The 23,049-nt window shown below is 40.4% G+C and overlaps 1 protein-coding gene across 1 annotated transcript in view; it reads left to right on the top strand.

The window, feature by feature from the left end:
* The window catches only part of dap (death-associated protein), a 107,656-nt gene extending 89,766 nt beyond the window's left edge, over positions 1-17,890 (top strand). Inside the window, exons 3-4 of the mRNA XM_072283523.1 lie at positions 10,767-10,812; positions 17,558-17,890. Of these exons, the coding sequence (XP_072139624.1) occupies positions 10,767-10,812; positions 17,558-17,677 (166 nt within the window). The 3' untranslated portion in view covers positions 17,678-17,890. The remainder of the gene's footprint in view (positions 1-10,766; positions 10,813-17,557) is intronic.
* Positions 17,891-23,049: the final 5,159 nt, after the last annotated feature.

Here is a 23,049-nt window from a genome sequence, read left to right as displayed (position 1 = left end):
AATTAAGATTAAATAATATTGGGAAAAGGAACTCAATTTGACTTTTATGACGGAGGATTGGACGCGGATTCTGAAGCTGGTTAACTCTTCTTCGATCTGTGCTAGTCATTCACTGATTCAATTTTAAATTGTACATTGTTACCATTTGACGAAGGAGAGACTGTCTAAAATATTCCCTAATGTTGATGGTTATTGTCATAGATGTAAAACTGAGACAGCTACACTGACACACATGTTTTGGTCTTGTTCTATACTGGAACAGTTCTAGAAGTCAGTTTTTTTGACAATTTCTAAAGCACTTAAAATTAATTTACAACCTAGAAAATTAGCTGTGCTTTTTGGAATAATTCTTCACAATATCCATGGTATTTCTGTGTCTGACCAACACGTTATTGCATTTGTTACGTTGATAGCCAGGAGGGCCATTTTGTTGAAGTGGAAGGATACATCAGCTCCCACTTTGTCACAATGGTTCTCTCAAGTGATGCTGTGTCTTAGTTTGGAGAAAATTAGAAGTCAAACCTTTGATCTTTTGTTTGATTTTGAGAAAAGGTGGGGTTCATTTGCTCGTTATTATCATTTGAGTTTATTGATAGATTTTCTCCACGATCTAATTGTAAATTTCTAGTATTTTTTTTGCTGGCGGTTTGATGTTTATCTTTAGAAGCTTTTTGTATGATGCATGGCTCTGGGGTTGTACACCTAATGGGAGTATTTTTCCCCCCACTTTTCTGCTTAATAGGGTTTTTTTATTATCACAAAAATTTTTCAATCTTTAAAATAATTTTTTTTCCTTGAGACATTGTAAGTGTTGTTTACTTCGATGTACTCGTGTTATTTTTTGAATAATAATAATAAAAAGATTTGGAAAGAAAGAAAGAAAGATGACGAGAGGCATTGATCGTGTGGATAGTCAGAGACTTTTTCCCAGGGTTGAAATGGCTGCCACAAGGGGACACAGGTTTAAGGTGCTTGGGAGTAGGTACAGAGGAGATGTCAGGGGTAAGTTTTTTACTCGGAGTGGTGAGTGCGTGGAATGGGCTGCCGGCAATGGTGGTGGAGGTGGATACGATTGGGTCTTTTAACAGACTTTTGGATAGGTACATGGAGCTTAGAAAAAAATAGAGGGCTACGGGGAAGTCTAGGTAGTTCTGAGGTAGGGACATGTTCGGCACAACTCTGTGGGCCGAAGGGCCTGTATTGTGCTGTAGGTTTTCTATGTTTCTATGTAGACAACTAAGTCGCAATATCCACAGTCGACCCCGACCAGCAGCATGTCTCAAATTATCCCACCAGGTGCCTCTAAATATGCAAGCTGTGCGGGGATAATTCTTACTAAGGATGGACAATTCAGTTCCATCCTCATTATCCAGTGCTTTCCTGAACACATTATGTGTTTGTGAAGTCAGGCCCAAGGCGCATCTTGAAGTATAAGTGTCTAAGTGACAGGAAGCCAACAGAATATCGAACGGTACGGAACAGGAACAGGACCTTCAGGCCACAGCGTTGTGTTGAGCTAATTAAACTGATAATCAAATACCCAACTAAACTAATCCCTTCTGCCTACATAATGTCCATATCCTTCCATTTCATGCACCTAGCTAAGAGCATCTTGAATGCCCCACCGTCTTTGCTACCACCACCACTCGAAGCTGTACATTCCAGCACACATCACTCATTGTGTTATTTAAAAAAACTTGCCCTGCACAAATCCTTTGAGCTTACACCCCACCTAACCTTGAGTGCATACTATCTGGTATTACAAGTCTCAACCCTAGGGAAAATATACTGTCTCTCTACTATATCTTTGCCTATTGTAATCTTATAAACCTCTATCAGATCTCAGGTCTGCCTCCACTGCTCTAGAGAAAACAACTCGGGTTTATCCAGCCTCTCCTTGAAGCACAGGCCCTCTAATCCAGGCATCATCCTGGGTAAACCACTTCTGCACCCTGTCCAAAGCCTCCACATCCTTCCTACACTGGGTTGAGCAAAATGTCTAACTAAAGTTTTGGAAAGCTGCTACATAACTTCCTGACTCTTGAACACATTTCCTTGACTAATAAAGACAAGCATGCCATATGCCTGCTTTACCACCCTATCAACCTGCATAGCCACTTCAAAGGAACTATAATCTTGGACCCCAAAATCTTTTCATTAACAATATACAGCCCCTTTTACTTCAGATGTCTCAAAGTGCAGCACCTCACACGGCTGGGTTAATCTCCATCTGTCATTTCTCAGACCGTATCTGCAAGTGGTTTACATCCTGCTGTATCCTCTACCAGACTTTTATGCTACCTACAGCACTGCCGAACTTTTTATCATCTGCAGGATTGCAAATCCACCCATCAACAGCAGAGGTCCCAATGCAGATCCCATCGGAACACAATTAATCTCAGAACTCCAGCTAGAGTAAGTCCCATCAGCCATTACCCTGTGTTTTCGATGGACAAACCAATTCTGAATCTATATGGCCAATTCACCACAGATCCCATGCATCTTAGTAAATACTGTGTATCCAAATACAATAATCAGTTTTCAGCCTATACATGTCAAGTGGCTTCCTCTGCTGTGCTGTTCTTGTGGAGAGCAGTCTTTGTTTAATACCTTGGCATCTGAAAACCTGTTCAGTATTTTAATTTGAAAACCCATCTCTAATGAGTTTCAATGGAAGACGTTTATTATCTCATCAATTCCTTTTTGGTATTTATGCCTATTAATGTTAATTAATGCTTGTGTGTTATTCTTTTAAAATGCTATAAAGGGTATCTATGTTTATATGGAGATGTTCCATATAAACAAATAAGAGGTTCCTAATGGTACCCTCTTTGTTTGCTATGGTAAGTTCGTGCCCCTGTCCTTGCGGACTTTCTGTGTAACAATTCTCAAGACAAATAAGTGATAAGATGAAAAATGAACACCACCCAAAGCCCTGGGATTGTAAATTATGTTTTTATTTTGACGTTGGCAATACTGGGTAAATCATGAAAAGGCCTTGTTGGTTACAGGCAGAATTAAGTGTAATCTGTAGAATTTTCTTCATCTGTTGCGAAAGATCATGCAAGTTGAGCATGTAAATGCTGCAGTTAATCTGAGTGGGCTGTTGCAAAGAGTGCATGTCTGCTAATGAAAAAAATCATAGGTCTGCATTATGACATGCCTTTGTTTGAATTGTTGAGATAGGCTGCCCCCAGGTGGTAATTGAACAATCAGAATTTAAATGTTTGATTAAATATAAATAAACTGCAGTGTGCATGTGAACAATCAAAGCATCTGCTCAATTTTATTTTACTGAAGCCCTGAGAGGGAAGAACTAAAAATAGTCATCAATATGAGATTATTATTTTGTTTTGAAGGGATTTCTATATTATAAAATTTCCAAATTTCCAAACAGCTTTTTATTGGTTTAATAATTTATAATGTAATTAATCCAATTTTTGTTTGGTTTATGTACTGATTCCTCTTTGTAGCAGCATTCAGGTGCATCATAACATGTTGTGGCTAAAGTACTATTGTTTTGCATGGTTCAGTTTGCTGCAGGTTGGATTTGAAGTGCAAATTCAATCTTGGAAATTTTAATAGCAGTCCCATGCACCCATGCAGATTTGATTCAGAATCTTCATTGTTCATCATGCACTAACATACAGAGGCTGCTGGTCAAACAGAAGTAATGTCAGTAGGCAGGTTGTTCACCTTTGTCATCATTCACAAAAAAAACCTGCCGAAGCACATTCACGGGCAGATTATTGCAAAGAAAAGACTTTTGAGTTGCATAATGGAATAGTCAACAGGCAACTGAAAGAGTGGCCAGCAAGGAGGTTTTTAAAGCAGTGTCTATATTGAAATAATGTGGTCTTTGACTCTGCGACTTTTTTAATTGGCACAAGGTCTTGAGAGGTCAGTGCCTATATGAGACTGTAAGATCAGAAGACAGAGGAGTTGGATTAGACCATTTGCCCATTGAGTCTGCTGCACTATTCCATCATAGCTGACTTATTATCCCTCTCCAGGGAGATTGTAGGAAGGAATTCCAGAGAGGATCTTGCCTGTTTAAAGTGTATGTACGATGGTAGTGGTAAACATCAAACAGGTATACAAGGGATTTGATTTGGAGGAGTACAGATATTCTGAGGTAAATAGTGAGGGGCAGGTATAATTGAAAGTCTGGGTTGGGGGAAGGGAGTGGTACAAAGGAGGAATCAGAAATAATTTGATAATTACTTTCTGGCAAGTCCATGCAAGCAAAGTAGGCCCATAATTTCCTGCAAAATAACCTTTTGTCAAAAGGAGTTCTTGGCTTATTTAGAAACTGGTAGCCTCTTGAAAAAGTACACTGTGTAGCTGTTAGTCATCAAAATGGCAATCTGTTCTGGAGGGGCTACAGTCTCGGTGGTGGGGTGGGGGCGGTGGAGATCACTTCCTGACAACTAGGTCATGCAGGGCCAGATTTAGGTTAAAGTTGTGATTCTTGTGCTCTGTTGGAACACAGTCGCTTCCCCTTGCTATCTAATGAACCTTAGTCAGATTCTCCTCACATCAACAAATTAGTATAAATGTGTCATCAGTTGCCCTATGAAATCATCTGACTCTATTCTAGCTCTCACTTTGTGGGACATTACTGTGGTGGTTTAGAATATGTGCAGTTTCTGCCTTCCACTTTAATTTGTTCATTTTCCTCAAAGCATGCTGGTAAGGAGACAGAGACCGACGTTTTTCCAAACTAAAGACCATTTCTCAGTCATGATTAAAATCGCAACAGATTAATTGGAAACCTTGAGCTTCATCTGTTATGCTAACATTTGCACAGATCCTAGTGAAAATGAGCAGATCATATGCCAAAGTTTTTATACAGAATACTAATAAAAATATTAAAGAACTGTTATTAATAAACACTGGAATGGTGCCAGTGGATTGGAAAGTGACAACCATGATATCCATATTCATAAAAAGGCAACACCAAACTGCAGGAAGCCTGAATGAAGAGAGCCAATTACTGAGTAACTGTGAGGACCATCTTCTTTTTAATTCATTTTTGAACTATGGGTCCCACCCATTAATGAGCCTTCGTGAGTGCTTCAGTTTCTGTGAAGGAAGTGCTCCCACAGAGAGCTGTTTAGGAAGAATTCCAGGATCTTGATTCAGTGACAATGAAATGACAGTGATAAATGCCCAATTCAGGAAATTGCATGACTTGGCAGGGATAATAATAGTCATTGAAAAGAGACAAATTCTTGCCTGACCAAAGTTCACAATTTCTTTGGAAAAATGAACTGCTGAAATAGCTGAGGAAACCCCAGTGTCCTTGTGTATTTGGATGTCTGAAAGTTTCTCAACAGTGACCTGTATGAATGAAGCTTAAATCGCGAGGGAGTTGAGGTGAATACTTTAGAATAGGTTATAAATGAGGTGAAGGCCAGTGACAGTATCATTTGAAAACCCTGCTCTGCCAGTCCACAAAGATGCCAGTATGTTGCCATGCATGCCATCTCCAAGGTTACACTTGTGCCCAGTCATTTCTGTACATATCTAGTTTGTGGTGGTGTTTTGTGACCAAAACAACAGTTAATAAGCTGTTCGTTGATTGTGATCTGTGGCAACTTGCTTTTTAATTAGGTGCATCTTGTTAAAATACAGAGAGAGGTTCCTGGAACACAATTTCGTTCAGTTTGTGAAGCTCAAACTGAATGAATCTTAATTTGTGTTTAGATGCTTTTAGATTAATGGCAGCAAGAGAGCTGGGCTGAGTATAAATGGAAAAGCAGGAGGATTCTCAGTAATCTAGCCGGGCTCCAACCTTCCCAGGTAAAACGGGACGAGAAGGGCCAGATTCGGGACATAAGAGGTCTGCTGCATGATATGTGGGCCAGGAGGAACAGAAGTATTTCTGTCAGGATCCAATAAGCTGATCTGTGCAAGACACTCCCTCTGGGTGACTTCTTACCTACTTCCGTTGACGGGCAGTCTCTGGCAGCGAGGCAGAAACTGGTCAAAAAATGTAAACACTCAGTGGTTAATTTTGCCAGATCACTTAGAGAAACTTGTGGTTCCGGGTTTCTAGTCCAAATTTCCTCCTCCCATCAGTCTGCCGTCTTCCTGTTTTCAAGTATCAAGACAGTGTTAAACGCATTAATGTTTATTGGAGTTTAAACTTGTAGCAATTATGTGTGATGATATATATTTTACAGCCAAATGCTCATTCAGTTCTCAGTTTGCATTTGTCACCTGACAGTTTTACAGGGGATTCCATTTAAAATTAGCTAAAGGTATTAAATCAGCTCGTATATTAAATTTTATTAGCACTGTAAGCCAAGACTCAATAAAGGTCCTGTTACAAGTTCTCAGAACAGAACATGAACTTCTTTACTTGTGTGGGAGAAAAATGAATCATGGATGCTTCCCGGAGAAAGTTGCCTTTTTGACAGTAATGAGTGTACGCACATTTCCAAAACAGGCACATTAAAACAAGAGCGTTAACTATACAATTTAATATGGACTTAATTTAAATTGTTCTTACAAAATGGGTGTTTTTATTTGTATATCTAAATTTTATTCTTAAATGTTGGTACTTTGCTCAAACCTACCACAGGTCCTAATTTTAATAGAGCATTTGACAAGGTCTTTCAGGGAAGCTCATTCGGAAGATGGGGCGTCCACTTAAAACAGAAACACGGAGAAATTTCTTTAGCCAGAGGATGGTGAATTTGTGGAATTTGTTACCACAGGCAGGTGTTGAGGCCAGGTTGTTGGGTGTATTTAAGGCAGAGATTGATAGGTTCTTAATTGGACATGGCTTCTGAGGTTATGGGGAGAAGGCCGAGGAATAGGGTTGAGGAGGGGAGAGAAGGATCAACCATGATTGAATGGTGGAGAACACTCAGTGGGCCATATGGCCTAATTCTGCTCCTTTGTCTTATGGTCTAAGATTAAGATGCATGGGATACTTACACAAGAAGACTGGTAGTGTTATGGGTAGCGTAGAAGACTGGCAAAGGATACAGCAGGATACAGATATGGGTGGAAAAATGGCAGGCAGAGTTTAACCCAGGCAAATGTGAAATTTGCATTTAGGGAGGTCAAACATAAAAAGACAATGTGCTGTTAATAGCAAGCCCCTTAACAGTGTGCAGAGGGATCTTGGGGTCAAAGGCCGTAGCTCCCTGAAATTAGCTACACAGGTTAATAGGGTCAATTAGTGAAGGAACTGAGTTCAGGAGTTGGGAAATAATGTTTTAGCTTTATGAACTCTAGTTAGTTATTGCTTTCAGTTCTGGTCTCCACATGTGGTTTTGGAGTCTCTGGAAAGGCTACAGAAGGATTGACCAGGGAGCTGCCTGGATTAGAGGGCATGTGTTGTAGGGAGAGGTTGGACAAATGAGGGTTGATTCTCTCTGGAGTGGCAGAGACTAAGGGGAGGTTTGATAGAGGTATATAAGAGGCATAAAGAGCTGTATCTTTTTCCCAGGGTTGAAATGTCTAATACCAGACAGCATGCATTTAAGGTGTGAGGGAGTAAGTTCAAGGGAAGTGTACAGGGCAACTACTTTTACAGAATGGTTGGTGCCTGGGATGTTGATGGAGGCAAATCCGACAGAAGCATTCAATAGACACAAGGATGCGCAGGAGATGAAAGAACATGCACATTATGTAGGCAGAAGCATTAGTGTAGTTAGGCATTTGATTGCTAATGTAATTGGTTTGACACAACATTGTGGGCCCTGGTGCCTGTTCCTATCCTGTACTTCATTCACGTGATCCATGCCCACACCCACTTGTTATACATTTCCAACTGCGAAACAGTGCAGGTTACAAACAGTTCTGAGGAATGGAGCCCTGTCAAAAATTTAGGGACTGCCTATGCTGTGTTCAGCTACAGGACATCGACTTTGTTTACAGTGGGATGATTAATTGTTTCAAAAGTTTCAAAGGTACATTTAATGTCAGAGAAATGCATACAATATAGATCCTGAAATGCTTTTTCTTCGCAACCATCCATGAAAACAAAGAATGAATGACAGTTAAATGTTAGAACCCCAAAGTCCCCCCCAGCTCCCCCCTCCCACACATAAGTAGCAGCAAAGCAACGATCCCCCCCTCCCCCCACCAGCATCGGCACCAACCACCATGCCCTCAAGTGTGCAGCAAAGCAACAGCAAAGACACAGACTTGCGGTACCCCAAAGACTACTTGTTCACCTGGTATTTGACACACCACAGGCTCTCTCTCTCCCTAATAAGGGAGAAAGAGATGTCTCCATTTCACAACGCGGGGGGGGGGGAGGGACATCACAAACAACTCACTGGTTTACAATGTTAAAAGTCTGTTGCGTCGCCTTTCCCGAGCTCTGTGCCCGAAGATCTCGGGTCTCTGGGCACACAGTCAGAGATCTTCCGACTCCCACAACACACCGATCTTCTGCAGAGGCACCCACCTTCAATCCCTCCGTTTCCAGAGCCACGAGATTCCGGGCCTCCGAAGGTGAGCTAAGCTCTTAGGTTGCATTCTTGGCACGTTGAATAACAGCCAGTTGTGAAACCCTGATGAGCCCGTCCCATTCCCGTAAAGAACCAAAGTCAGCATGTAACTCCAGGTCAAGGTCTTCAAAAGAACCCTGAAAGTAAAAATAGAGATATTAAAGATGGAAATAGAGCTGTTTCCAAAGGTACAAGCAAAGGAGTTGCCGTTTAGCGCCATCATAACTAAGCTTCGCCCTCTTCATAAATTACTTCAAGAAATTTATGAAATATTACAAATGGCAAATTTTACTTTTGAATGCTGCATTGTAGAAGGTAGATTTAGATCTTTTAGTAGTTTTGTACATTGATGCTACTAGTTCATAATAAAGTTCACTTAATTCCGGGGGAATAATAATAAAAGCTTTTCTTTCTAAGCTAATCCTCAATTGACAAATTACCTGGAATGTCATTTATTGGAGAAGATTCTTAGGGATAAGATTATTCACACTGGGAAATGTGCAGACTTAATAGGGGTGTTCAGCATAGCTTTGTACGGGGGAAGTTCTGTCTCTCAAATTTGATTGCATTTCTGAAGAAGTGTCATAAGGGTAGGGGAGTGAATTTTGTCTACATCAACTTTATAAAAGTATTTGACAAGGTCCCTTGGAGTAGGCTGGTACAGAAATAAAGTCACATGGGATCCATGATGAGTTGATAATTTGGATCCAAATCTAGACAAGCTTAAGGTTACTTGCAGAAGGAAAGTAACAGTAAAGGTCAGGACCATTAGGGGCATTGATATGTTGACAGGTTTGGTCAGGGTTTTGAGTGTAAAGTTTGGGTTGTCATGTTGCAATTGTATAAAACTTTGGTTAGACCACATTTGGAATATTGAGTGTATTATATGAAGGATGTGGTGGCTTTAGAGAGGCTGCAGAGAAGCTCACCAAGGTTTTGACTGGCTTGGAGAATTTTAGTTATTAGGAGAAAATAGACAAGCTTGGATTGTTTTACCTGGAATGTCAGAAATGGGATGGGGGTGTGACCTACTAAAAAATAAGATTATGAGAGGCATATATGAGGTAGATAGTCAGATATCAAATATGTGATGGCATAGGTTTAAATTGAGAATAGAAAAGTTTAAATGAGATCTACGAAGCCAGATTATCATCATAGCATGGAGCGGCAGGTGCCTAGAACTTGCTAGTTAAGGAAGTTCTGGAAGCAGATAATAGAAATGTTTAAGAGTCATGCCCTAAGACATATGAACAGGCATGGAATAGAGGATATGGACTAGGGATGGCATGGTAGCTTAGTGGTTAGCTCAATGCTTTACAGTACAGGCAACCTGGGTTCAATTCCCACTGCTGCCTGTATGTTCTCCCCATGACTGCGTGGGTTTCCTGTAGTCCAAAGACATGCCAATTGGTAGGTTGATTGGTCATTGTAAATTGTCCCATGATTAGCCATTGTAAATTGTCCCATGATTAGCCTAGAGTTAAATCAGGGGTTGCTTGGCGGGACAGAAGGGCCTATTCTGCGCTGTATAATTAATAAATAAATTGACTTGGCATCAAAGTCAGTGTAGTTATGGTGGGATGAAATGTCTCTTCCTTTCCTGTGCTGTTCTGTTCACTGTGTGCAGTTGCAGTCAAATATGTTTGTATATAGGGAGCACTCGTGCGCAAATTACGCTTAAAAACTTGTGCATGAGAAATACTTGTAAACGTGTAGTATCATTCTTATCGAAGGGCAATTGCCTATGATAGTGTTAAGAGATTTTAGTTATATCTGTAGAAGGTCATTTGTACTGTTGTCAAATGGAGACAATGTAATAAATCTTCAGCTATTTCACGGCACAGTGTTACAGTGCCATTGAGGATATTACATGACTGGTATTCCAGAGAATTGGCAGAAAACATATTTGTTATAGTGAACTAATAATTAGTTTTTGGGCTGCCTGCTTCATTCTGTGAGCTGATAAACAATGGATTGAAATGGAGGCTATACGGAGAGACGTGAATGAAAGGATGATTGAGGAAAAGGGGTTATGAACAAACTTTAAGAATTCTGATCATAAATCATTGTGTGATGATTAATGAAAAGTATGACAAGTAAACCTTAGCACATTGCCATTGCTGTCAGTAATGTTTATTGTATTAAGCCTCATGCTTCCTATAAATGTTCTTGTGTGTTTTCTGTATCACTGCCGTTGAATTGGGTGAGTGAATTTTCCTTCATCACCTAAAATAGATGAAGAATTATAACAATTCTGATTTGTGTAATCAAATGTACATTTTTATTTTGCAGCCCTAAACCATCTGTACCAATAATTATCTCTGGTGCTTTAGCAAGGGTAAGATACAATTATTTCTCTTTATTCTATTTCTACACAAAATTATTTTTAAGAGGCAGAGGTAGCTGGAAAGTGATAATGGACAGTTAATACTTTGGTTTTAACCCTTCTCTCATTTCCATGCTTTTCCAAAATGTTAAGCTTCTGCTCGTTCATCCAGTAACTGAACTGCAGTTTATTTTCAGCAGTTTTGAGGTAGTCCAGATACAACAGAAATAGTCTAACTGGTCTATCTGATTTGAACAGATGTTTATATTATCTACAAGCCTTCTCTTAGTACTTTTTATCTGATCTGCATAACCTTCTTTCTCCTTCATAAAATCTCCCTTAAAGGGATCTTTAGTCTTCTTATGGCAACGCGTTTAGCCGTTTTCTTGGTAAAACACTTCCCTTGATTTTTGTTATCAGATTAGTTTCTAACTTTTCTTGATTTGGTTAAGCACACTAATCTGGCCTTTCTTTTTATAGTTTGGTTATGTCTACTACCTGCCCTATGACCACTCCAATATCTGGTCACAGTGTGATCATACCATTCAGCTTTCACAGCGAGAGCTCTAAGTGTTTCTGCTGATGATTCAATTTTTCTATTATTAATGCCGTTGCCTTGATAAAGCACCCCAAGATGCTTCACAGGATTATTATTGAGCAATATTTGCACAGGGCATCAGGTTTTTTGGAGTTGAGCATCTTAACATCAGTGAAGAGGCTAGAGAAGAGTAGGCAGAGAATTGCAGAATTTGGGATCTAGGGAGTGAAATCAGTGGGCACCAATGGTGAAGCAATTCGTTTGGATATCCACAAAGTTGGAAGAAGGGAGATGATAGAGATAGAAAAGTGCAAAGCAGGCGAGAATTTGAAAACAGGTACAAAAAATATAGTTTTGAATTGATGCCAGACAGAGAGCCAGTGCAATCCAGACACAGGTGATGAATGAATAAGGCTTTTAAACCAGTGTGTAGTTTCTAGTTTATGGAAGGTGGGAACGTATAACACCAGCCAGCAGAATATCATAATCAAACCTTGAAGTGGCAGTGTGGATGAGAATTATCATCAAAGGAGCCGAAAGCAAGCCATTGTTACAGAGCTGGAAGTAGAGATAGAGATGAAGTCTTGGACAAATGAGATCGTAAAATGCTAGTTTGGCCTCAATTATTAGAGAGATTTGACTTTGTATTTGAGAAGCAATGTGTTCAATAAGCTGGAAAGAATAGCGGTTGTAATAGGAACATTGTTTCCATGGGGAGATATGCTATGAGGCTTTATTTAGGAGGAGAATGATTCGAAGCAGAGAGAAACCATACAGAGAGGAAAGGATACTGTTAGTAGTATCAGCTACCATGCAGGTTAGTGAAATTGGGAGCTGAACAATTAAATCGGACCATGAATGAGCTGCTGATTTCGTGGAAAAGATAATATAGGGAGACATGATTAAGGTTTAAAGTAGGCAGCAACCCTTGGGAGATGTTTGGAGCAGTGGTCTCAAACTGTGAATTTGCTGGTTAAACGCTTTCAGCTGCCCTTCACTTGAAAAATTCAGCACTACTGGGAGAAACAGGAAAGGATGGCATTGCTAACTGGCCGTATTAAGTTTAAACTATTTAGTCATCTAATGTAGTCCATATTAGGAACTTGTGCTATTGCACATAGTTTTCACCACTAGATGGGGTACCTGAATAAAGCTTATTGCCAAGGACATGTTGACATTATACGTGGATTTCCAAATTCAACCACCTCTCCAAAGATATACATGAACCATAGAGCTATTTACGAGTTATTTCCCTGTGGGGATTCTTGTGACCTCTGGGTTACTGTTAAGAGAAAAACCAGGGAAAACCCAAGGAAAACTTAAGTAATACGAGAACCACTTGTTGGGAATTTTAAACAAAGTTCACAAGTGTTTTATGTCATTTCCTGTACACAAGTCGAAGGAGAACAAAATAACTGTTAGTCCAAATCTGATGCAGCACAAAAAAAATCTCCACAAAATATTAAAAACAAATAATAATAGTTTTTAAAGACACAAATATAAAAACACAAGATACATTAATTGTATGTCCGTAAAGTGACACTAGGCTGTACATTAGGTGATTGATAGGAAATATTAAATTAGTGGTGGAGTTAGTGGGTGGATGTATTGATCGGCCTCACTGCTTAGAGAAAGTAACAGTTCTGAGTCTGATGGTCTTGGCATAGATGCCACGTAGCCTCTTCCCTGATGGGAGTGAGACAAACAGTCCGTTAATAGGGTGGATGGGATCCTTCATGATGTTACTAGCCTTTTTGCAGCACATATTTATGTGGCCTTGATGGCAGGTAGGCTGGTGCCAGTGACACAGTGGGCAGTTTTCATACCAAGCAGTGCTGCAGCTTGTCAGGGTGATCTCTACTGCACATCTGTAGAGTGACACGAGTATGGATATGCAAAGTCCAGCTCTCTTCAGTCTCCTCAAAAAATAGAGGTGTTGATGAGCTTCCTTGTTCTGGGACTATGAGATGTGCGCATCCGGGAGCTTGAAACTGCTTGCAGTTTCCACTGCTGTGCCGGCCGTTGTGAGTAGTGGGGAGTTCTCCTGAAGGAGATAACCATCTCTTTTGTCTTGTTGACACTAAGGAAGAGGATATTTACTTTTGGAAAGTAATTAATGTAACTTTGCCAATTTTTCTGGGTGTGCAAATTGTGCACTGCAGCCCCTCTAAATTTTAAGAGGAAGCCACGGTCTCCAACCGATGGGATTGCAGTACCGGAATGTTAATTCTCATACGTAAGAAGGTTTCATGCCATTCATGACCTCAGATATTTCACAGGGAATTAAGTGCATTTTTTAAAAATCTAGTGAAGATAAGCCCAAAGAATACATTCCCTTTGGAGACCAAGTACAACACAACTGACTCGGGATGATTTTTACAGTGAAATACTTGCACTGAATTCAGTGGCTGAACAATAAATCACAACAGCTATCCTTCTGAGAGGGGAGCACCTAGAACCTTACTTCTTGAAGCTGAAAGTTCAGGCCTCACTGGTAGAAATTCCAATGCATAGTCAGGACAGATATTCCTAAAGGAGCACTGCACGGTCATTTTTCAATATGTAACCTTCAGGTTCAACCAGTTGCGTTAGTCTAGGGAAGATTGTCTCTGGCCCCGCTAAACGTGTGAAATCAGAGGTACAAGACCTCTTGTTTGTTTGGATGATGTGTGATGTGTTATCCTGTTACAGATCAGTTCCACGAAATAACATACAGTACACCATATGCAATTAAACGATTTAGCTTTATAATTCTTAAAAGTAATTTACTAATTTCTTAGTAAAGAAAAGGGCCCATTTTAATGAAACTATCTAATGTGCACATTGGAGCTCACAGTTTCCCTTCCGTTGGTCCTCCATCGATTTTCCCAGGCTTCGTCGACTCCCGGCCCCACTCCTTCCGGGTGTCTACGACCTCTTCTTTCAGGCTTCGTCTTTCTTCATTTTCCACTGAACAAAAGACCCAGATCACCTCGTTCTCAGGCACGCAAGAAGAAAAAAAACACTCCCTTCATTGGACGGCATACATTCCAAAGCCCCCGTTATCTCTAGTCATAACCCAAACACTGCTGCTACAGAAAAACCATTACACTGGTAGTGAAACCTTTCCCATGGGGTTACAAATAGACGTAGAGAAATTCTTTCCTTCTGGTCAGATACTCAGGAGGAGGAGGACTTTACACTGTTCAGGTGAGAGTTCAGATAATTACACAAAGACTTGTGGAAATATTTAGTTCTTTTACATTCTTCCCCAAAAGAAAACTCGTGAGGATAATTCAGTCAAACTTCAAGACCGGAGTGATAGCTTTATATTAGACAGAATATGTAACATCTCCCGCAATGCTCATCGCTAGAGGAACCCTGTACTGTTGCAGATCTTGGTGAGTTCAACAACAAGGTGCAAAAATGTGTCCAGTTCTGGCTGGGCCATGTATAGACCGACCGTGGACACGATAAGAATATTAGACAGAAACAGTAAGTATTATTAACTTGGCACATAAATGGAATTGAGAGGAGCCAGAAGCAAGAGGGGTGTGAGTTGAAAAGGGTTAGGTCTCAGGACTTGCTGCTGACTCTAAAAGAGGCATATTTGCAAATTGTTAGTTAATAGTTGATTGGCTAATTAATTAATGATATTGTCCACAGTCCTTAAGTTGTACAATAGCAGCAGGCAAGGGTAAGTAAGCATGGACCATGCGGGAGAGTTATCAAATTGGAGCAGGGCAAGTTATGAGAGTATTGAGCAGAAACTAGGAAGAGATAATTGGGAATATATGTTTTTGGAGGGTGCTTAAAGACCAACTTCAGAGTACGGGACAGGTGTAAATGAGTGTTTGCATTGCATTTGTTTCCTTACCACTCACTTAAGCTACAAGGTAACCTTTAGAGAATCCTGCACAAGGGCTCCCAAGTCCTTCTGCACCTCTGATTTTTGAATTTTCTCCCTGTTTAGAAAATAGTTTATAACTTTACTCCTTCTGCCAAGGTGCATGACAATACACTTCCCTACGCTATAATTCCATCTGCCACTTCTTTGCACATTCTCCCAATCTATCCAAGTCCTTCTGCAGACTTGCTGCTTCCTCAACACTCTCCACCCCTCCATCTATCTTAGTATTGTCTGCAAACTTGGCCACAAAGCCATCAATCCTGACATCCAAATCGTTGATATATAACATGAAAAAGAAGTGGTCCCAATACCGATCCCTGCTAATCACCACTTGTCAGTGGCAGCCGACCAGAATAGGTCCCCTTTATTCTGACTCTCTGCCACCTGCCACTCAGCCAGTTCTCTATCCATGTTAGTATCTTTACTGAAATATCATAAGCTCTTTTTAAGCAGTCTTGTATGCAGCACCTTGTCAAAGGCCTTCTGAAAATCCAAGTCAACAACATCACTGCCCATTCTGTCTGTTATTTCCTCAAAGAATTCCAACAGATTTGTCAGGCAAGATTTCCCCTCAAGGAAGCCATTTTGACTTTGGCCTACTTTATTATGTGCCTCCAAGTACCCCAAAACTTTATTTAATAATGGACCTGAACATCTTCCCAACCATTGAAGTCAGGCTAACTGGCCTAAAATTTCCTTTCTGCTACCTCTCTTCTTATAGTGTGGAGTGACATTTGCTATTTTCCAGTCCTCCAGAACCATTTCAGGATCTAGTGATCCCTTAAAAGGTCATTACTAATGCCTCCACAATCTCTTCAGCTACCTCTTTCAGAAACCTAGAGTCCATCTGATCCAGGTGACTTACCTACCTTCAGACTTTTCAGCTTCCCAAGCACCTCTTTAGTAATACCAACTATACTCATTTCTGCTCCCTGACGCTCTCAAATTTCTGGCATATTGCCAGTGTCTTCCGTAGATAAGACTGACACAAAATACTCATTAAGTTTGTATGCCATTTCTTTTGTCACCAAATTAGTACCTCCCCAGCATCATTTTCCAGAAGTCCAATATCCACCCTTACCCTTCTTTTGTTCTTTATATATCTGCAAAATCTTTTGGTATCCCTTTTGCCATTTTTGGCGAGCTTACCTTTGTATTTAATCTTTTCTTTCCTTATGGTTTTTTAATTTGCTTTCTGTTGGTTTTTAAAAGCTTCCCACTAATTAGGATACAATTGCAGATATTAGTGGAGAAATGGCAAGTGGAGTTTAACCCATCCAAAAGTGTTGCACTTTGGGAGATCAAATGTAGGGAGATAGTACAATATTATTAGCAATAGTGTTAACTGTGTTAATGTGCAGAGGGAACTTGGGATCCAGGTCTATTGCTGAAGTTCAGTTCTGGTCATCCCTTTCTAGAAAGTATATGGAGACTTTGAGAAGGTGCAGAAGAGGCTTACAAGGATACTGCCTGGTCTAGAGAACATGTGCTATAAGGAGAGGTTGTGCAAACTTGAGTTGTTTTGCAGACTTGCATTGTTTTGCCTAGAGTGATGGAGGCTAAAGTGAGATGTGATGGAGATTTATAAGATTGTGAGAGGCATAGATAGAATAGAGCTGGCATTTTTTCCCAGGATTGAAATGTCTAGCACCAGAGGGCAAACCTTTTAGGTGAAAGGGATTAAGTAACAGGATGTGCGAGGTAAGCTTGTTTCACACAGTGATGGGTGCCTGGAGTGGTGTTGGAAGCAAATAGTACAGGGGTGTTTATGTGGCTCTTGACAGGTGATCAATGGAAGGCACGGACATTGTACAGGTAGAAGGCATTTGATTACTAATTTAATCAGCTTAGGACAATGTCGTAGGCTGCAGGGCCTGTTCCTTAGCTGGATTGTTCTATGTCCTAAGGTACAAATAAGTCATAATGTAATTGAACGGTAGAAAATGGGCTCTGAGTTGAAGAACCAGCTCCTGTTCCTGTGACTTTTGGGTGAGATCTTAAATGAATGCTCAGTCTGCCCCTCAGTTAGAAGCAAATAATCCCATGGTCTGTTTAAAAATAGGTTCGCTAGCCAATATTTGTCGTTCAAAGTCAGATAAACAGAAGTATTTCAGTTTCACTGCTTTGTTGTTTGCAGAAAATTCCTGTGTTTTAGTTGACCACTTGATTTATAAATTTGTAAAGGTTTCTTCATCATATGTGCTTTATGAGTTATAAAATAGTTTGTAATGTCTTGACGTTAGTAAAGATAACTTTTATAGAATGGGTTTGTCTAATTGCCTTCCTTATGTTAACATGCAAATTAATTGTATTTTTTTTCCTTTCCACAGGGGGATAAAGACTTTCCTCCTGCTGCTGCACAAGTTGCCCACCAGAAGCCTTCTCCATCAGTGGAGAAACTGCCTATTTCACATCAAATCAATCATTCCATCCATCAGCCTCGCAAGTGAAGAGTCCAATGCCTTGAAATGAATGTACAGATATTGGTGCAGATCAGTAATCTTATGGGAGATACCCCAGATCATTAACCGGTCTCTTAATGTCCTGGATATTTGAAAGTTTCTTTCTGCCTAAGAAACAGATACATGATTTTAAATTTTGTAAACTGTGTCAAAATGCATTTGGAAATAATTAGCCATTTTTAATTAAATTGGTGCCTCAGATATTGATTTCTTGTGTTAATATAATTTCAAATATGACAGTTCAGCTTCTGGAATGATAGAGAAACAGTCTGCAGAATGTCAGACATTGGTGCATGTGTGAGCACTTTGTGAGTGGCTTCTGCGTTTATGTTTCCTGCCTTGTTAGTACAATCATTGCTGATTCTCAGTGTCACTTGTATGCAGGTTGTGAATCACATTAGAAATTGAAATAAGTGTGTGTATCAGAAGTAAACACTAAAGTAATTGAAAACATTTGGCAACTTGATCTCTGCATACTTCTACATTGCCGCAGCGCTTTTTATGTACTCAGGATTCCTGAGAGTACTTTGTGTCCAATTAAATACACTTTTGACATGTAATTTGGGAAAACTTGGCAGTCAATTTCTTTTTAAACCCCCTACCCCCACCCACCACGAGAAATGTGAGGGAAGTCTCACATTTATTGCCCAACCAAAATTTTCCTTGATTGGTCATTTCAGAGGGCATTTTAAAAATTGCTCTGTGAAGTGGCCTAATAACGCGACAGGGAGAAAAAAACAACAGCATGTTTCTTTCTTTGGCATTAGTGACTGTGATGATATTTAATTAATAATGATCCAGTAATTTCAATGCCACCATTACTGATTTTTTTAAAAATTTCTGGTCTTTTTTTGTAACTGAATAAATTTTCTTAATGATCTGCAAATCATTAGAGTCAAACACAATGGCAGGTTCCATGAAGTACATTGGGATAATGACCAGATAATTTGCTTGTCAGTAACCTTGTTTCAGGGATGAAATTTGACTAAAACACTGGGAGAAAACCCCTGTTCTTCAGTATCCTGCCAAATCTTGAACATCAAGTGAAATCCTGTGCTCAATAGCCACGTAACAAAGGGGAGAAGTCTATAATGAGTTGGAGAGAATAAACATCTAAATGGTGTTGCTAGGTAAAATGCAGTGGGAGTGGAAGGAGTTAATAAAGAAACAGGAATATTCTGGAAGAGCAGTTTGAGCGCCAATAAAAACACCACCAGTGGAACTGTCGGTTGTGTAGTTAGAACATAGAACAGTACAGGCCTTCTGCCTTACAATGTTATGCCAGTCTTTTAACCTACTCTAAGATCAATCTAACCCTTTCCTCCCACATAACCCTCCATTTTTCTTTCATTAATATGCCTATTAATACGCCTATGTGTTGGCGTGTGGCCAAGTGGTTAAGGCGGTCATCTAGTCATCTGAAGGTCGCCAGTTTGAGCCTTAGCCGAGGCAGTGTGTTGTGTCCTTGAGCAAGGCACTTAACCACACATTGCTCTGCGACGACACCGGTGCCAAGCTGTATGGGTCCTAATGCCCTTACCTTGGACAACATCGGTGCCGTGGCGAGAAGGGACATGGAGCGTGGGCAACTGCCAGTCTTCCATACAACCTTGCCCAGGCCTGTGCCCTGGAAACCTTCCAAGGTACAAAATCCATGGTCTCACAAGACTAACGGATGCCTATGTATAAAATATGCCTACCTAAGAGTCTTTTAAATGTCTCTAATGTATCTGCCTCTACCTACAGCCCAGCAGTGTGTTTCACGCATTACCACTCCCTATGTGGAAAAAAAAATCTGACATCCCCCTATACTTTCCCCCAGTCAACTGAAATTAAGCCCTCTTATATTAGTCATTGTCACACTGGGTAAAATATACTGGATATCCACTCAATCTATGCCTTCTATCATCTTATCCACCTCTGTCAAGTTACCTCATCTTCCAGTTATTGAAGAAAAATCTGTTCCTGCATAGGAGGCTAGTGCAGAGATCTCAGAATGGGAGTGGGATCATATTTCTGAAGGTGAGAATTGGACTCCATTAGCTGTTGCTGCTTGAGTAAATATAGTAGAATCAGAGTGAAAAACTAAATGAAAATGCTCTTTATATAACCAACTCAGCAGCATATGTTCCCACAGGGGCCAATGAAGGGATGTTAAACAGCTGTATTTATTTACTAATTTGCAGTTTACATTTTCAAAACATTGTATGTTTTCTCTTCATTTAGCTAGTTCTAACTTTCAATGATGGGCAATCTTCCAAGTATAAAATACTTTTCCATCTGTACTCTCAACCATGTGTTTTGGTGAGGGCATGGAGCAGCTGATAAACTTCTGAAACAGAAAAAGAAGGTGGTCATTATAACTCACTCTGATAAATGGTTATGAAGCAGACCAAAGGGTTTGTAACTCTAATTTAACCTAAATTAATAACACCAAGGGCAGTCCAGCAAAGTAGCTTACTGCTGAACCTTCTTAACAACGTGGGCTTCAATGATCTACTCCTTATTACAATTATCTTATCACTCAAATTATCAGCATGCATGAGGAGAATAGGCACTTACTTACAGCCATCTCAGCATTCTCTGAAACTACATCAAGTGGGCAAATGTGTTGGCTGGTGGCGCAGTGAGATCAGCGCCGGGCTCAAGAACAGAGGTTCCCAAGTTTGATCCAGTGACAGACCATTCCGGAGCACGCTCTCCATCCATGCTCGCAACGCGACCTCGTAAAAAAAAACACTGCCACCTCCAGTTTAAATTCCCACGCGGAATATTGTGGAGGATCAAATACCTCCCCCCCTCCCAATACATTTTTGTCAAGTTATTGTGCAGAACAGGAAATTAAGAGTTTGGGGTCAGACGTACTATTAATTGCCTTCTACTTAGCTTTAGGAGTGTCAGAGAGTCATGGAAAGCTACACCACAGAAACAAGCCCTTCAGCTGATCTAGTCCATGCCAATCCATTTAATCTGCCTAGTGCCATCAACCTGCACCTGGACCAGAACCTTTCTCAACCCCTCCCATCCATGTACCTATCCAAACTCCTCTTAAATATTGAAATCAAAATCACATCCACCACTTGCTCTGGCGGTTCATTCCACACTCTTACCACCCTCTATGAGTTAAGTAGTTTCCCTCACGTTACCCTTAAACCCTTCACTTACTACGCCACCACCTCCACGTCCAGAACATAATTCTCTAACTTCTGCCATCTTCAACGAGATTCCACCACAAAGCATCACCGATCACCCCCTTACCTGCACATCTAGCACATAATTCTCCATAACTTCTGCCATCACCAATGGGATCCCGCCACCAAGCATCACAAAGGATCAGCCATGGTTGAATAGCGGAGTAGACTCAATGGGCCAAATGGACAAATTCTACTCTTATGTCTATGGCCTTATGATCACATACAACCCACTAGCCTCCATGTCCAGCACATAATTCTTCTTAACTTCTGCCATCACCAACGGGATCCCACCACCAAGCACATCTTCTGTCCCCTCCCCCACCACACACTTTCTGCAGAGATCACTTCCAACGTGACTCCCTTGTCCACTTGTCCCTCCCCACTGATCTCTGCGACACTTCACTAGGCACAGGCCTCCAGTCAGAGAGGCGACCATCACTCTGGCTTCTGCAAAGCCAATGTCTAATCAAATTTTAATACGTCATTTTGAGGTACTGAACATTCTTGACCAATTTTCCATAAGGGACCTTGTCAAAGGCCCTGCTAGACAACATCTACTACCTTGCCTTCATCAACTTCCCTGGTTACTTCCTCTAAAAATGCTGTTAAGATTGGTTAGACATGACCAACCACACTCACAGCCTAATCGGTCTTTGTCTATTCAAATACTCATATATCCAGTCCCTTAGAATACTTTACTATTACTTTCCACACTACTGATGTCAGACTCTCTGGCCTATAATTTCATGGTTTATTCTTAGAGCCTTTTTTAAAGAGTGGAATAACATTAGCTATGCTCCAATCCTCCGGTATCTCACCTGTCACTAAAGATGATTTAAATATCTCTGCTAGGACCCCTGCAATTTGTGCACTCACCTCCCACGAGGTCCAGGGGAACACTTTGTAAGGCACTGGAGATTTGTCCATGCTGATTTGCCTTGACAGTAAACACCTCCAATGTAATCTGTACAGGGTTCACCTCTATCACCTCTTGTGTCCATCTCCCAATTAAATCCAGATGCAAAAAATCCATTTAAGATCTTCCCCATGTCTTTAGGCTCCACGCATAGTTTACCATTCAGATCTTTCAGAGGGCCTATTTTGTCCCTTGCAATTTGCTCTTAACATATTTGTAAAAGCACTTAGGATTTTCCTTCACTGTGTCTGCTAGAGCAATCATGTTTTCTTTTAGCCCTCTCGATTCCATTGGGTTCTCTTGCATTTCTTGTACTCGAGTACCTCATTTGTTCCTATCCTGCTAAGCACCTTTTTTTCTTAACCATGGCCAAAATATCCCCTGAAAACAAGGTTCCCTGTTATTCTTGCCTTTTACTCTGACATACTCGTACAAGGTTTTTACTCTCAGAATTTCACTTTTAAAGGCCTTCCACTTATCAAGTATACGTTTGCCAGAAAATAAAAATCAAATTCAGTAATAACTATCTAGATTATATTGAATATGTAAAGAAAAATTATGAAGAGCTGAGGAACTAGTACTGAAGAGCTGGCTGTTGTATGATTGTTTCACTACCTTCTCAGATTTCAAGAGCCAGCTGAAAATTCAAGATGGAATATGTCATTGATCCGAAGCTCTCCTTCCTCTACTCACCTGATTTATTTTTACACTTAATGCCCTGCCTCCTCCACATCTTCATCCCCCAGTAGGCAGGGCTGCAAAATTGACCATTTCTTCCTTGGTGAGCTGTCTAGGCCCACATCTAATACTGTACCCTTGTCTGCACAACTCAACCCATTTTTGCATTGAACAATCTCTCTCGTAACTTCATTCACTTCACCAAATCTTTTCTGGCTATGCCTGGTTTTTCATGAAACACTTCTTGTTCTAGCCACACACAACCCCTTTATACCTTGCTTCAAGATAGGTTGCTACTTCATAAAGTGTGGGTGTCATTGGAAAGGCACTTATTGCTCAATCCTTTTTGGCAATGAGGCCATAGTGACGTGCACCCACCGTCAGCTGTTGTGAGGAAAATATACCACTGTGCTTTTTGCAGCAAGTGCTAGCATTTGATGCAATCAAAATGAAATGGTAATAAATTTCAATATTAGGATGGCGTGACAAATTTTTGATGGGAATTTAGTGATGATGGTGCTTCCATTGTGACCATTGTAGAGGTTGTGGGTTTAGTAGGTGTAATCTATGTA

Source organism: Mobula birostris, chromosome 19 (genome assembly GCF_030028105.1).
Source record: "Mobula birostris isolate sMobBir1 chromosome 19, sMobBir1.hap1, whole genome shotgun sequence".
Taxonomy (NCBI): domain Eukaryota; kingdom Metazoa; phylum Chordata; class Chondrichthyes; order Myliobatiformes; family Myliobatidae; genus Mobula; species Mobula birostris.
Note: the sequence above shows the minus strand (reverse complement) of the source record. Positions and strands in the feature narration are given on the sequence as shown.